At 40.0% G+C, this 15,686-nt stretch overlaps 1 protein-coding gene across 8 annotated transcripts in view; it reads right to left on the bottom strand.

The window, feature by feature from the left end:
- Positions 1-15,686, bottom strand: part of LOC127383670 (WASH complex subunit 2-like) — a 36,508-nt gene that overhangs the window by 6,027 nt on the left and 14,795 nt on the right. For 4 of the 8 annotated variants that reach the window (XM_051616915.1, XM_051616914.1, XM_051616919.1 and 1 more), the window contains 14 exons: positions 15,434-15,589; positions 14,752-14,894; positions 13,816-13,908; positions 13,204-13,308; positions 11,786-11,902; positions 10,157-10,320; positions 9,617-9,728; positions 8,521-8,706; positions 7,335-7,520; positions 4,921-5,049; positions 4,620-4,715; positions 3,485-3,604; positions 1,844-1,906; positions 902-1,114 (listed from right to left, as the gene is read on the bottom strand). In XM_051616915.1, coding sequence (XP_051472875.1) covers positions 902-1,114; positions 1,844-1,906; positions 3,485-3,604; positions 4,620-4,715; positions 4,921-5,049; positions 7,335-7,520; positions 8,521-8,706; positions 9,617-9,728; positions 10,157-10,320; positions 11,786-11,902; positions 13,204-13,308; positions 13,816-13,908; positions 14,752-14,894; positions 15,434-15,589 — 1,883 coding nt within the window. The remainder of the gene's footprint in view (positions 1-901; positions 1,115-1,843; positions 1,907-3,484; positions 3,605-4,619; positions 4,716-4,920; positions 5,050-7,334; positions 7,521-8,520; positions 8,707-9,616; positions 9,729-10,156; positions 10,321-11,785; positions 11,903-13,203; positions 13,309-13,815; positions 13,909-14,751; positions 14,895-15,433; positions 15,590-15,686) is intronic. The other 4 variants (XM_051616917.1, XM_051616916.1, XM_051616920.1 and 1 more) reach the window with 4 other exon arrangements.

Below are 15,686 nucleotides of genomic sequence, written 5' to 3'. Positions count from 1 at the left end.
AAGGGGTCATGTCAGCCATTGTGGTGACAGCTGCTGCATCTTCCCAAGTCATCTTTGCTGCTCATCTAGTAATGAACAGCTCCAGTGGCATTAAGGAAAGAAATAATCAAAGTTAAGATCATTAGTCACCTCATTCAAATCGCTGCCCTCAGGAAACCCATGAGAAAGATAAAACAATAAGCAACCTGTCCAAATCTTAACTACTTGGTTCAAGTTTTGTTGTTTTGGTTTCTTTTAAGAACCACTAAATCTTTAATTAGAATATGCATTTTGCAGTCTATAAAGTAAAAGGTAGGAATAAAACACCAGTGAGTCAGGAGGCAGAGATCAGCCATGTCAAAAGCTGTAACACTTTTTTGTTTGGGTTTTGAGTGTTGTTTTTTTTCTTTAAAAAACAAGGGGTTTGTTTGAAAAAGAATTGGGAGTGACAGTTCAGGACAACATGACATTTTTATTCACAGAGGAGGTAAAGGTCAACCTGCATCTGTGGTGTGTTTTTGATATCTTGCCACAGCAGCTTTCCATTAACATTTTTTTATAGTTAACCTAGAGAGATGCATTTTTTAACGATTTTCAGGTTGGCATCTCCTCAGACAAGATACTATGCTAAAACACCTTTAATCTATAGGGAAAACCACTGTACTTGGGGAATGTACACATATACCTTAAAAAGGCACAGGATTAGCTATATGGATAAGCACCTTATAAAGATAAGAATGTAGTCAGCTTGACTTTCTCTTCAGTGGTTCACAGAAGTGAGAAGGGATTAGATGTCCACACCTCCACTTAGATTCAGAAAGACTGCACTATTAGCAGAACTTCCATGCCAAAACACCAATCCTTGCACAAGGACAGACTGTGTTTTAAGTTCCCTTTCTATCTTTTTAAATACCAAGGTTACCTTATTGGCACTGTGCAAGGTATCCGCTTGCATAGGCTGATCAAAGCTAACACCTAGTTCTTCATTGTTTCTTGCAGCAGAGAAGGCTTCACTGTTCTGTACATCCTTGGGCTCATACAATGGAGTGTCCAGAACTGGTGAGGATGACTTTACATTGGAGACCTTAGGCATTGCACCAGGTAGTAAGGCTGCAGGGTTAATAACTAAGTTAGCCTACAAAATAGAGAAAACAAAAACTTACACACAAAAAGAGATTATATTAACACTGCTCAAGAGCAAGCACGACTCTAGAGAAGCAGCAAGAATTAGTGTATGTGGACATTCAAGTTCTACTTCTAAAAGTGCCTGGCCTTTCTTTCTCACACCTGTGCACATCTGTGTTTCCCACATCCTCTGTCTCACTAAGTCTGTGGAGTGCTCAATACTATTTTTCTGTGCAGGAGCTTCAGGAATAGCATGGCCACATTATGTCAGATGAAACACCTATGTAGCTCAGTATCCTGTCCCAGGATAACAACAGTTCTGACATTAAGAGCAATACTGTGAGATAGACAATTATTAGTCATTTCATGTCAGAAGAGGGACCTAACAAAAACTCCAAACCCCTAAGAGTCTCTGAGCATATCCCTAAGAGTCTCTGACCATAATTAAAATAGTGCTTAGAAGAATAGCAGGTCAAAGAGGATCCCACCCTCTCCCCCAAACAGAGAAAATAGTGTTGCTCAGAAATGGGAGGGGGAAATAATATTAAACATGCAATGCAGAAAAAGTAGTAGAAAATATGGAATCTGGAAAAAAAAAAAACAAAAACCAACAACATATAAACTGCCAAGAGTAAGGTAAGGAAGTAAAAAGATTTTGTTTCAGGGAAAGCCATCAGTCAGGCAAGGGAGATTTTTCTTTTTTTTTTTGAAAGTCAGTATGTCAGTAAAGTTAATTTACTTGTAGCTTTCCAATCCGAGATGAGGGCTCTTTGGTTTTAATGGAAACAGGACCTGTAGATTTCTGCACAAAATTACACTGTATTAAACAAGTGGACAATTTGTTATCAACCAGACCATAGTTTGCATTTTAATACATCTAGAGAAAGCTCACTCCTTACCAATTCATTCTGAAGACACCTTGTTATCTTCACATTCTACTGCTAGAGTTACAGTCATTCAATTTTCAGCTTCAGTTCTCCACAAGCAATAGCCCCATCTTCATTATCACATTTAATTCCACCATTCTTCTACACAAATTATACTGTGCCATACTAACAGAACAACTTCCACCTGCTCCAGGTCACACACAACAGACAAATCAAACTGCAACAGCCACCCTCCCTCCTTGCTTGCTTATTACCTCCCCTAAGACCCTCTGAAGCCCTGTTGCCAGATCATGATATAACTAAGTTTTCTCTTTGTGACTGGTTGCAATAGGGCCACAGCCTCCAATGAAGTCCACATGGAAGCCAGAAGGGCTACAAAATTGTACCTCAGAGCCTGCAAGGAAAACAGCTTTGGAGAACTGAGTGCCCTGCTATAGAAAGTGGGCCAACAGTGCCAGAAACAAGACTAGACCAAAAGAGCAAGAGAAGCTGTTTGGTCTTAAGACTTGGATCAATTTTAGGACTCAGGGATGAACCAAATCAGCTAAGGTGCTCTTTCCTGGGCTTGCTCTCCAAATGTTTGTAGCCTACCATGGTCTGTCATACTGATATTGTATGACCAGGCAGTCAGAGCTCCTTCAGTCACATTAAAGCAACTGAGGGTTTGTAAGCGTTAGGACACTGGTTTGGGAGTCTTGCTAGCATGACAGAGGAATCCTAGTGTTTGAGGAGATCATTCACCCAAATGTATGTGGCATTCAGCTGAACCTCAGACAAGCTGAGAACTTTTCTATACCAGGCTGTCAGTAACTACAAAAAAAGGATGACTGTGAGTCTACTTTTCAAGGAATACTTCACCATAAGGTAAGACAGGCTAATTACTACAGATTTGCTCTGTGTTCCTCCGCCCAGGGAGAAAAAACAACACTCTAATCTCCTACAGATGGAAATCCAAAAAGCAGATCTGGTGAGGCACAAGCCAGAATTCAGCTCCAGACTGACTCTCCCAGAGAGGCAAGATCTGCAAGTTCTGGTTCTGCAAGATTAAGGACAAGAGTAGGAGTCTTGTTTGCTCATCATAAAGTCTCCAAGGTGAGATCCTCAACAGCCACAGATTTGTGCTGCATGCCATGATCTACTTTCTCAGATAGCCTACCTTGACATAAAGATCACATTCACTCCAACAGACATTGACACTTCAGAGAAGAAAGAACAACAACCCATTTTCAATCCAACTGGAAGCAAGTAGTTCCTCACTGCCTTGTACTTTGCCCTTACAAGTGTGTGGGCAATGAATAAAACTATCAACATAATTTAGACTTCTTGCTGGTAACAGTGTACCTGTTTGGTGCAGACAAATTTGGCCATGTGTTGCTGCTTTGCAGCCAGTGAATCGAGCCATTTGTTTTGATCATTTAAAGCAACTTATTTAAAATAAAATGAAACTTGTTTTTCTTTACATGCTGTTTACGGCATGAGATTTAAGTACTTGCCTCTGTAGTTACTGCCTTCAGAGCTTCATCTTGTTTGGCACTTACAGCATTTTCTGAAAGGTTACTGCTCTCCAAGGAAGGGCCAGTAGTGGCCTCAAGTGTTTTCTTCACAGCTATTTTCTGAAACCATTAAGAACACAAGTCAACATGAATCAAGTAAAAAGCATGGTCTGCAGATCAAGAAAAAAAACAAAACAAGTAAAGCATTCAAAAATCTTGCTTCTATCTGAAAATAAAACTAGCCATATCTCTTGACTGTGCAACATATAGTAGTCATTGCCTTTTGGCTCTGCAATGACAAGGGCCTTCCACTCCCCCTTCCTTTAGTCTACTTCAACCTTTGCTGTCCATGCTAACCATAAATAACAAGTTTCTATAAACTTACAAGTACATACATATTTCCTCATGCACAGGACAGCAGGGAAAATAAAACCACAAATCTAGCTTAGAAATACTATTTTTATGTTTTCAAGCATACAGGCTCCATATATAGCTGCCAAACACTAATTACTTAAGGCCACCCCTTCCACGGTCCTCAGATAGTTTCCAGGAACTATTGCCAGTTTTCTAGCTTAACTCCCAGCTATAGACATGAAAATAGACTAAAGTAAAAGTTGGCTTCAATTTAATTAAGCTAAATACCTTTAGAGCAGCAGTTTAGAATGCATGTTAGGTCTCTGACCTCAGACCACCTGTTATGCAGTCTCATTCATTACTGCAGCTGCTCACTCTCTAATGCCACATTCATTACCTTAAATCAAACCAATCTGCAGAGACTTTAATTACATAAATCAGTCATGTATGAACTATAGGGAAGTAGTATTAGCAAGTAAAACAATTACACAATACAAATGCTGCTACTCTGATTTCTGCTCAGGTGTCTTCTCTTACACCTAAGCCAGTCCCAGTGGTACACAAGAAGAATCTAATCCTCTCGTCTCTGCTTTGGGAGACATAAGGCATCTCTTTGTTCCCTATGTCTTCAGTGTCACAATGGCCATTTCTACTCTCTCAAAATGCTCTGAAAAAAGTCACTTGGCTTCTCGTAGGAATACATATGGAAAAAAAATAACTCTTCCATGGACTTCTTTCCAACGTCTTTTATATGAGCCATTTACAGCAGAGGAACAGATACCGAAAGGCTTGTTTTAGTGGTACTGAAGAGATCATCTTCATCATCATCCCCAAAAAGTCCTCCTCCAGATGATGGCTTCAGGATACGGTTTGCAGACTGCAGAGACAAAGGATAAAGAAAAGATGTGTCACAGATCAAAAGCACATCTCCTTTGGCCCATGATGCCTGAACCGATACTAGAACTTGGTCCTTCCTGGAAACCAGTAACTTCTACACTGTGTTCAAAAAAGAAACACTGGTAGGCTGCACACTTCAAACACTGTTTTAAAATAGTGGGTTCAGAGGAGGATTTTGAACTTACCATCGACTTCTTTGGGCTGGCAAAGAGGTCAACATCTGGATCATTGTCTTTCTGAAGTTTATGACTGAAAAGGAGCTCTTCATCTTGAAAGACTCCAGTGCTTTTGGGCCGAGTACTTTTCTCAGAAGTCTGGAAGGAGAGGGGTAAGGTCCACAGAGTTAGAAACTCCACCCTTAAGGAGGTTATTTGCCTAGTGATCAGGCAGGTTAAAATTCACCTGAGGCTACACTGCAACCCTGGTAACACAAATTCAACTTTAACTGCCAGTTGTATATTTTACTTGGACCAAATCTGCAAAACTTAAAATGTAAATATTTGTCTTCATAGTTCAATTTGATGAGAAGACATTAACCAAAATGTATGTGTCTGCTGACTTGAGATCCAGCTGCTACTATTTACCTGTAAAGCCTCCTTAGAAAGAAAAAACAAAAACAAAGGTTTAAAGTATGTTATCATGAGTGTACAATAAGGTTTATATTTCAGTAAGACATTTATGCCTTGAATTTTTCAGCTGAGGGTGCAAGACAGAGAAGCGGTAAGAAGAGAACGTTTAATTATCTTCCTAAGGTACCTTTTCAAAGAATAAAATAAAACAATCCCCCAGAGTTAAATGCCTATAAAGCTATTATTATTTTTGCTAGATTCCCAGTTCTGTTAAAGCCAGCATCCCCCACAAAGACAGAACATATGGTCTGCTCTGGCAAGAACTTGTAGTTTCAAACTTGCTGGTGGGGGGAAGGTTGACGGCCAAATTTATCACCTTATCAGCCCTCCACTATCTGGCAAACCAAACATTATCAGCTGCTTGGACACCAAACCCAATGATTTCTACGATCATGGTCACTGTATGCATCCAGGTTTGACTTTCAAAAGGCAAAAGCCCCACTGAAGTGCAGGTAAAGGCCGGTATCTATGTTTCACCACCAAGTTACCTCTTCAGGACCTAGACAAATGAAAGGATGCCTCTTAAGAGCATGACTTAATGTCTGTTAGTGTAACGTCAGACTCAAATACAAGCAGCAGGAGCAGTTGTCATAATTCTCCTCTTTCCAGTCCAAGTTTCCAGGAGCCCCAAGGGGCTGCTTATTAAAGCTAATTTCCTGTACACCAGTTTTGGTCCATACACCCTGTCCTACGATTTTTATTACTGCTCCATTCTCAGTCTCTCTGTGCACCAGCTTTCATTTTTTATCAAAAAACAGATCACATTTTTAAAGCCCTAGAACTACTGTTTGTGCCCAGATACATGAAAACCTAATGCACATGTAGAAGTATCCACACATGAAACACGTATTAAACTGACATAGGCAAGGAAAATAGTAGCACCTTTCAGATTTGCCTATTAAAAAGATTAAGTTCTTTAATTACCTATTCTGACTTCTGCATTAATATACATTTCAGCACCTGAATCACTTAATACACTGTTATACACTGACAGTCAACTGCCTGGAAGAAAAGATTTGGAAGGATTTGTGTCTTCCCAAATTCATATGACAGATGTGGCTTTTTGCAACCATCTCACAATGTGCTCATCCAAAAAATAAAAACAAACACACATAAGATACATTCACAACAAAGCAGCTATGAACAGGGATTTTTCTCAAAGAGCCATAAATTTCATTCAGCTCCTGGGACTTCTGAATAAAGTGTGTATAGCCATTAGGGCTGACAACTTATTTTACATGGTTGCACTAAGATGACAAAACCTTGTGGTATACCATTGTATACAGTATGTACTTTTTAACATTACTTCAGGTTTACAGAAAAAACATTGGTACATCTGACACAAGTAGAAATATTGTCATTGATTCAAGAATATTGCTGCTGAAGCTTCAAAGTCTACCTCTTGATGGTATATGCTGTATCAGGAAAGCCAGACAGCAATAATATAGTAACTTTTAAAAAAGTTAACAAACATTCTTGAAAAACAGAATTAAACATGGAATTAAGATTTTTGCTGAAGCTCAGTCTGCAAGCATATATCCATCAAGCACATTGCAACATTAAAAGATTAATAAAGAAAATAAGAGGATAAGGAACAAGGCTTCAAATTCCACATCCCTCTACTTCCTAGTACCTCTGATCTTGAGGTCAGGGAATCAGTTAACTGGGGAATCAGTTTCGTACAGCAGACATCAAGTAGCTGCTCCACAACATCTGGACAGAACTTCTTTACAAAACATCTTTTCATACTAGCATTTAGCAAAATGCCTTTGAGTTAGTCAGATGGAAAAATTACAAAGGGATTCAGGATCCTGAGGAAGAGGAGGAATAATTTCTCACCCAAGAATCTGGAAGTTTAAAAAAAGAAAGATTAGCCGCCATGACATGAAGAGAGAACAAGATCTTGCCTGTAATACTAGAGGTAGAAATACTCCCTAATTCCTAGTGTTCAAGAACTTCCCTAGACTCACCACAACAATTTCTTTCTGTGCATTTCTGATGTCATCATCATCTTCCAGTCTCTCCTCTTCCTCCTCCTCAAACAAGCTTAACACTTTCTTAGCTTGGGTCTTGACATCTTTCTGCAGAGCTGGTGGTGATGTTGCAAGACGATCTGAACTGCTGGCTGGCTCTGAGGATTTTGCTGCAAAAGGCTCCAACAGAAAAAAAAAAATGTATTAATACATCTGCTTGCTATTTAGTTCAGGTTTGGAAAAAACAAAAACAAAACCCCACTAAGATTTCTATTTCTTGGTTCAGTTGCCAGCAATGGTCAGAGTTCTGCAACCCACTACATCCAACCCATTTTTCCTAAGTAGACAAAATAGCAACACACAAGTTTACACCTGTAACCTGCACTGCAGTGCTGTTGATAAGTGGCATCCTGCATAAGGTTTCCTCTTCATCCTTATGTCAGGTGGCATCTGGTGCCACAAGGCTACATTAAGCAGCTTCACCATTATCTCCAAGGTACCTAGTTCTCTTGGGATTCTTTGGAGTGGGCAGCACTACCCAAACCTTGAATGCGCTCAGGAAAGTGCAAAACATGATAACTCATCTGGAAATTCATCAGCTCATAATTCCCCAACAATTACTCAGGAAGACCATGCCCAAGATTAAGTTCTGCTGAAACTTCTTTAATAATACACTCAATAATAGTGTTTTGTAACAGTATTAACCCAGGAAAAATTCACAATCCTGAAAGCTACAGCTACCAACACCATTTATAACTTTGCCAGTATGTTGAAACAAAATTACTGAGCTTGAAGCAAAGCTTACATGTCAGCATACACTACATTTTTAAAGGAAGTCTGTTCATGTGAATAAAGATTACCCAACCCACTCTGGAGGAAAAATTAAACAGATTCCACCCCTCCAACAAAAAGCCTCAAACAATTATCTTATGTACACCAGTTTGGAAAGAGCTTTTAAATGACATTTAATCAATTTGTTGTTTGGCTGACAAGCTATTCTGCTAAATGTAGACAAAGTTACTCTTTCCTTGGTAAGAGAAGAGCCAATCCAGATAAGTAATTCTGTCCTGGAGACGCCCTGTTGGATTGTTGAGGTTTTTTTGTTTTTCAGGGTTGTTGGGTTTTTTGCTTATTTTTAAACTGAACCTCTATCAAATTTCAGATTAGTGTAAGAAAATCTCACTTTTTCGTTTGTGTGCTGTCCAGCAAGATCTGTTCCTCTAGACACAGGAACTGCTTCAGGCTCTTCTGAACACCACAGTGTATCTTCTACCTGGTTAGACTTTGCTGCTTTATCAGGCATACCTTCCTTTTCCACCTGTTCTTCTTTATTAAAGAAAGGTGGTGCTTGTGCTGGTTCTACTTTCTGCTGAAAATTTAAGAGAATGCTGGTGACACAAAATTGTATGCAAGCAGCATACATTACTGAGAGATATCAGAGTCTCACTTTGCCTTCTGAAGGGGTCTAGGACACTGGCAACATGCTTTATTTCTGCTTTCCTCCCATGAGACATGGTTTGTGACACTCAATTTCTAGTATTATAGACTCTTGAGTCTGGTTGAAGAGTGCCAAGAAGCAGCTGTAAGCTTAGAACAGATGCCCTGGGAATCTTGTCTGGTTGGTGCACCATTTCATGTGACTGCCAGCAGCTAGACTGTGGCTTGCTTGTTTCTCCTGCTCTCAAGCCTGTTGTCTCTATGGGCCATGACAACCGTTTTCTGGTAAGCAGAAAGGCAAGGAGGGGAGATGGCACACACACATGTACAGGAATTCCCTCTGCAGATAATGTGCATTAAGCTTTTGCAACTCCTACTCTCAATTTCAAAGCACAATCACTATGGGCTAAGCTCATAAGATAGAAGATAGCATAAGCACCCTTAACAGAGGGCCAGTAAGAAAGAAGCATGTAGACACATTTGAACCAGCTTGGGTTAAGTTGAAAGAAAGGGTGAACCTCTAGCTTCACAGTCAGCAGTAAGCTGCCTGATGCTTTTAACAATATTTTATGGTTGAGAGCTCTCAAAACACCCTCAGGAAGGACTTTTACCATAAGCCAAACAAATTTTAGAGTTAGTGGTCAAGAAAATTTTGAAATCTCTATTAAGCTGATGGTAGTAAGAAGTTTTATATGTAAGAGTTCAATCTGCCCTGTTCCCAGTCCCAGTTTGCTAGAACTACCATTGTGTAAAACAAGTTAGACATACATTCAGTACCTAACAAGGATGATGGGACTATAAAAAGACTGTTTTATGTTAGTTGTAAAAGAAAAAGGACTTACCACTGCAGCCTTAGCAGCAGAAGGAAGTGGTGTTGATTGGGAGTTGAAGAGAGATTCTTCATTAATAGCATCATCTTCAAACAACAACGATACCTTCTGTGGCTTTCTTTGGCTACAGTGAGAGGAGAAAGTGGAAAATTTAGTGCCAAAGTTTCACTTATCTGTTTAAAAGTATTACTTAGGACCATCATTTGCAGGAAGTGGTCCCAGATACAGGATTCAGCTTCCTCAGTGTCTCAGAAATTCTGCCATCCCCCCTTTTTTGTCTGCAAAGCTTTCTGCAGAAATCAAAATAAAAAGAGGATTTTATATTGCAGGTATGGAAATGGAGAGCCCAGTTGAAGTGGCAAGAATGATTCACCATGACAAATATAAATAAGGTAAAAGAGCCCAGTCCTGCCCATTCCCACTCTACTTTGTCCTCAGCAGCAGTAGCAAGAGACAAGGTTTGCACTATGTCTGGGTCCATCCAGTTTAGAGCGTGCTAGTGGGCTGTTCTGAAAAAATGCTCCCCTCCCAACCCCCTTGTGGGACTGTCACCTCTCTTTAGTGATTTTAAATAAATCTTCCTCATCCTCTTCCTCAAAGAGGCTCGTCTTCTTCAGAGCTTCAGCCTGACGGACAGTGCCAGCTGATTTTGCAGGGTCCTCTTTTCGGTCATCTTCAGAAGGGTGTTTAGCTGGCTTGGAGACATTCCAGTGTTCCTTAAAAATAAGGAATACTTAAGTTTTCTTTTGTCTTGGTCAAAACCACTTTCCCATCTTCTCTATGAGCAGAAACACTTCAGGATCTTGGCAGTCCTTCCATCTCTCTACTAGATTATTTTCCTGCCTTTGTGCTAGCCACTGTAATCTGATGTTGCCCAGGCTCTGCAAAGGGCCTGGACACCTTCTGGCATACAGCACTTGCTCAATGAAACAGGATAAACACATTTTACTATTGTAGTTGCTCTTGACATCTGAGGTCAGTGTAAACTGCAGTCATGGAAGTAAGGTCACCCAGTAGAACCAGATTTGAGCCACTTAAATTAATAGCAAGTTTGATGTGTTGGGGGGGGGAAAAAACAAAACAAGAAAAACAAACACCCACACCCCAGACACCTCATTACTAGAGTGCATGATGCTGCACTTCTTTTTTTTCCTCAACTTTGAACCACAGTACTTTTTTTTTTCTTCCACTCTGGAAATAGCATTAATCAAGCCTACAAAATGAACAACTCAAAAATCTACATTAGAAGGAAACATTTCTGGGGCAGGAGAGTTTCCTGGCTTGCATGTCTCATTCAGAGCATTTCCAGTGGCTTTCCCTGTTTCTCACCTCTGTTCATCCCCTTTATGAAAGTGACTACAGGCATGTTGAAGTACAAACTGGGTTTATTCTACATTAAGATAAAAATGCATCTGAAAATATTACTAGTATCCACTAAACAAGCAATTACAGAATAAGTAATAAAAATCAAGTCTACACAAAAGAGTAATTTTGGAGAGTGGGAAGGCTAAGAAAAGTCTGGATCCTATTTATGTCAGTTAGTTCAGAGACTTTCCAAACAAATTTTTAATTTACTTAGTGTCTCTGGCTTTCATTTAAGATGAATTACAACATCTACACCATTCCTGGGAGAGGGATGCTCTCTTAGAAGCCTAGGTATTTTGTGTTTAATTTTTCCCATTCATAGATTTTTAAAAAACCCACAATCAGCAACAAACAAAAGTAACCCACCAAAACCCAATAAAAAAAAAACATGAAATACCACCACACACAAAATACCCCAACCCAAAAAACTCCTCTCCACACATATATACCTAGAACTGCTAAACTTTCCTGACAGAAATTTAAGCAGTAAGAGCAAACTTATTTTTCCCCTTTTAGTATTTTTAAGTCAGCCTCCATTTGCTATCGATCTTTGTATAAATTACATTGAAAACACTTGATTTTCACTTTTACATGACTTCTGTTACCTAGATCCTGAGATAATTTGTGCCAATAAGACAGAGCCTATGATTATTTGTGCCAAGAATAATTCCTCAGCTGCAAACAAGTCACAGGATTGGGGCAGGCATAGCACGTGGATACAGCAGAGTTTGACTGTGGTTCTCATCTTAACAGTTTTATGCTCTGCCCATCATAAAGCCCAGTAACCCCTTTCAACCAAATCTTACTCTTCAGTACCTCCTCATCACTGCTGAACAATAAGCTGGAGGCATTCTTGATTGGCTCTGACTGTTTTGCTTTCTCTTCCAGGGGTTTTTCCTGTTGCTTCTTTGCAGGTATCACACCAAAGAGGTCCTTAAAATATTAAACAATATATATATAAAAACAATCAAAAGTCAATGCCACAATGAAAAGCTTACTGAGAAATCATCAGCATACATGAGACTGTTGCCAGCCACTTTTGAGTAGGACAGAAAAAAGGTGTTTTGTGAATCCTTTTTGAAGACAATTTCAAGTGTGATACAGTAGTCTGGTACAGGGAATACTACACGCAACAGCATTTAATAGACCAGAAACTTCTAAGCACACAGGTTGGTTTTGACTCACAGATTCTCCAGCACAAGGCTTGACCAGCAGTCAAAAATCATCACATAGCAATTCTGTTGCACAATAGCTAATGCATGGGGCACTACATAATGAAATAAGAGAATGAATCCTATTCTGAGAGGACAGGTAATAAGCAAGCTGAACCACTACCACTGGGCAAGAAGCAAGACTTTTCACCTTAAGACACTAATGCAGATAATTATATAGGCACCAGAATATACAAAAGCATATGTTGACTTCACCACCTAACACTTCTCCACTCAACTTGAACTTCAGCTCCATAACACAACCTTCAGGGCAGGTACCAGTTACCATTTTACAAAATTGTTCACTATCCTGACAGTTGCTTCTGAAAAACCCCTATTCAGAAAGGTGAGTTGGAAGCAGGCCTCTCTTGAAGAGGAAACCCTTGAGTTTGTGGAAGTCTCTCATCTTACGGCCCTAAGTAGGCCTCCTCTTTATCTGAGGTTAAGACTATAGCAGCATGAAGGCTGCAGGCCCAGATTGCAAGCTCTTTGGAGGGTGAGAGGGAGGGAGAAGAGGATGAAAAAGATAAAAAAATCAATTCAATATTAAGTTTCTTCCACATACTGTTCTCTGATCTCAGTTTCTACACAAGCAGCCACAATTCTTACATACTGCAAAGTGCAAAAAAAAGACCTGATCAACAAGAGAAGGAAGAAATCATCCACGTGACTAGGTATCACAGGCCAGATTAAAAACAGCTTCTTGAAGCTCATATCCGTTCTATTGCTCAGTGTTCTCTAGTCCTATCAATCAGAGAGACAACGTCCTTCATGTTTAGGTCCAAAGATGACATGCACTGACTGCAAAATACTGAAAAGACACCAAGAGCTTGTAAGAGTTCCTGTCACCATTCTCCTCCATAATGCTGTCCACATGCTCAGAACTGCTAGATGACGCAAGATTGACTTAGTGTTCTAATTCACTGCTCCATTTACAAGCTTAGTGTGGTAAAATTCTGAATATTTCCTGCTGCATTTGCAACAGGCTGTGCAGGAGGGTTCACCTATACAGGCAGTACTTACCTCTTCATCATCATCAAACAAAGAGAGTGGAGCTTTCACCATGGACTTGCTGGTGGGAAGACATGTAGCTTTGGACTTTACAGTTTTACTCGATGGAAACAAGTCCTGTGCAAACCAAAGAAACATCACTATGCAAAGCAATGCTACACATTGAAGAACTCTAAATGGAACACTGATGTTTTTCCTTTTCTCAACAGTGTTTAGTGTGCCTGTGAAGCGGGGAAAGACTGTCTTACTCAGATGTACTAATCACCTGCAACTCCACAGGGCCCTCAGTTTTGCAGATTAACTGCTACCTGAAAGCAGAGGACACAAGATTAAACATGCAGGTCTTTCATGATTCCTGCTCTTGATCTTTCTCCTCTTCAGGCTTTCAATCTACACCCAAATGTACCACATAAGTTGAACTCTCTGAAGACAGGGAAAATGTTCCCAGAGATTTCACTCTTGGAACAAGAAGGAACTTTTAGGATGGCTGGAAGTAGATGCATGGATGTCAGAGTTCCCAGTCCTACAGATAAATCAGGAGTCCCAGATACAAGTGTACTGAAGTCATGGTGACTCAGATCCCAAGGATTTCTGTAGGGATTCTGTAGGATTAGAGATACTCACTTCAGAATCCTCTTCATCAGAGAAGAGGCCCCTCTCTTTTCTTGGAGGCATTTCAGGTAAAGGCTTGAAGTCCTCACTTGAAGATGGTTGACTCTTTAAAACAAATAAAGAAACTGCATCAACACCCATTTAGATTCAGAAAGGGCAGACAAGTCATCGGACCCTTATGAAGAGGCATGCTGCTGGTAGCATTCTAGCAGTTCAAGGGACAGAACACACTTGTCACCCATGGGCTGAAGTCCAAAACTCATGTGCTCAGCAAGTTCCTTGCATGCAGCCAGAGCTATGCATGAGTGCCTTGCAGGTCTTAACACAGGTCTCCCCTCCCACCACCATTCTTCTCAGCAGAAAAATCTATGTAGTAACTCATGCCAGGCCTCCTCATAATTTAAATGAAAATTTTTATTTTAAGAAGCTGTGTTTCCTAAAGGAAGAGGACAGTTTTTGTCAGCCACCATTTCCTGCATTAACATAGCACAGCTCCAGCCTGCCACCAGCTATATTGTCATTAAACTCAGAATGATTCCAGACCCAAGCACTACTGTCAGCAATCCTGTAGTATAAAAAAACCCTCACTTCCTGAAAGAGCAAGAAGGGTGCTGCTGAATCAGTTCTCATCCCCTCTTCCAGGAAAGACAAGTGTTACGAGATCCATGACACTGGATGATCTTGACCACAGACACTCTTCCAATCACTGCCCACACACACACAAAAATCAACCAAATAAAAAAAAACAACTCTCAAATAAACCCAAAGTTACAGAGCCAGAGGCATTTACAGACCCTTGAAGCACTTGGGTCATGCAAGACCCTATAAACCCAGTTCTGTTTCACAAATATAACACTTTTGTAGTGGCACACATGAAAAGACTACTTCAGCAGCAGTCTTAACTTTTTCCTAAAACCTTGCCCATATGATCCATTTATGTATTATTACCTTTTTTCCCACTACTGGTTCCCTCCAGCTTTCCATTTCTTTAGTTGTGCCAGCAACCACAGGAGGAATAGAAGGTTTTTTCTTGAACAAATCACCTTCATCATCATCATCATCATCATCAAATAGGTCAGCTGAGGACTTGACTGCATTAAGAGATAAACCAAACAGTGAATGTTGAGAACAGAACAGCCACTACTGAAAAAGAGAACATACCAAAGTCTCAAAAGACACCATGCTCCCTTTTTAAAAATTACCTGCATCAGAAGTCTTTAAAAGAAAAAGCTACAGAAGCTCTCAAAGTGAAACACCACTTGCCCGAGCACACTGGTGACAGACAGTGCAGTCAACAAGTGCTGGGACAGAGTCAGTTGGCACCTCTAAAGGCAGTGTTCTGTATTGCCTTGGCACATCTAAATGCCAATAGAGCCTGCCAATAGGGAATGTTGGGCAGAGGGATTCAAGGCTGTGTGAATAAAGTCTGTACCATTTCCCTGATCCAAGCCTAGATATTGCCCTAACAGTAAAAGCAGCATGCTAAGAGAGGAAAGTCAGTGAAAAGCCTATACAAATAAACCATTCCCACATCACTGTGAGGAAAAGAAATGAAAATAACTACAAAAAAAAACCCACCAAACCCAGCAGTTTGAATTTTTGTGACCTTCAATGTTTAATATAGAGGTACCTGATTCTGAAGGCTTTTTAGTTGCTCTCACAAAGAACTCATCATCATCATCATCAAACAGAACAACTTTCCCAGGCTGTTTAGTTTTCTCTGTGCTTTCTGGTGCAGATTTCTTTTTTTCCACAATTACCGTAGAACTAAATACATCACTTCCTCCTACAGGTCAAATGGGAAAAAAAAAAAGCCCAAAAAACACAGATATCATTGCCAGAGTTACCAATAAGCTCAACTTGTGCCATTTTAAGTGAAGCCA

Source organism: Apus apus, chromosome 4, assembly GCF_020740795.1.
Source record: "Apus apus isolate bApuApu2 chromosome 4, bApuApu2.pri.cur, whole genome shotgun sequence".
Taxonomy (NCBI): Eukaryota; Metazoa; Chordata; class Aves; order Apodiformes; family Apodidae; genus Apus; species Apus apus.
Note: the sequence above shows the minus strand (reverse complement) of the source record. Positions and strands in the feature narration are given on the sequence as shown.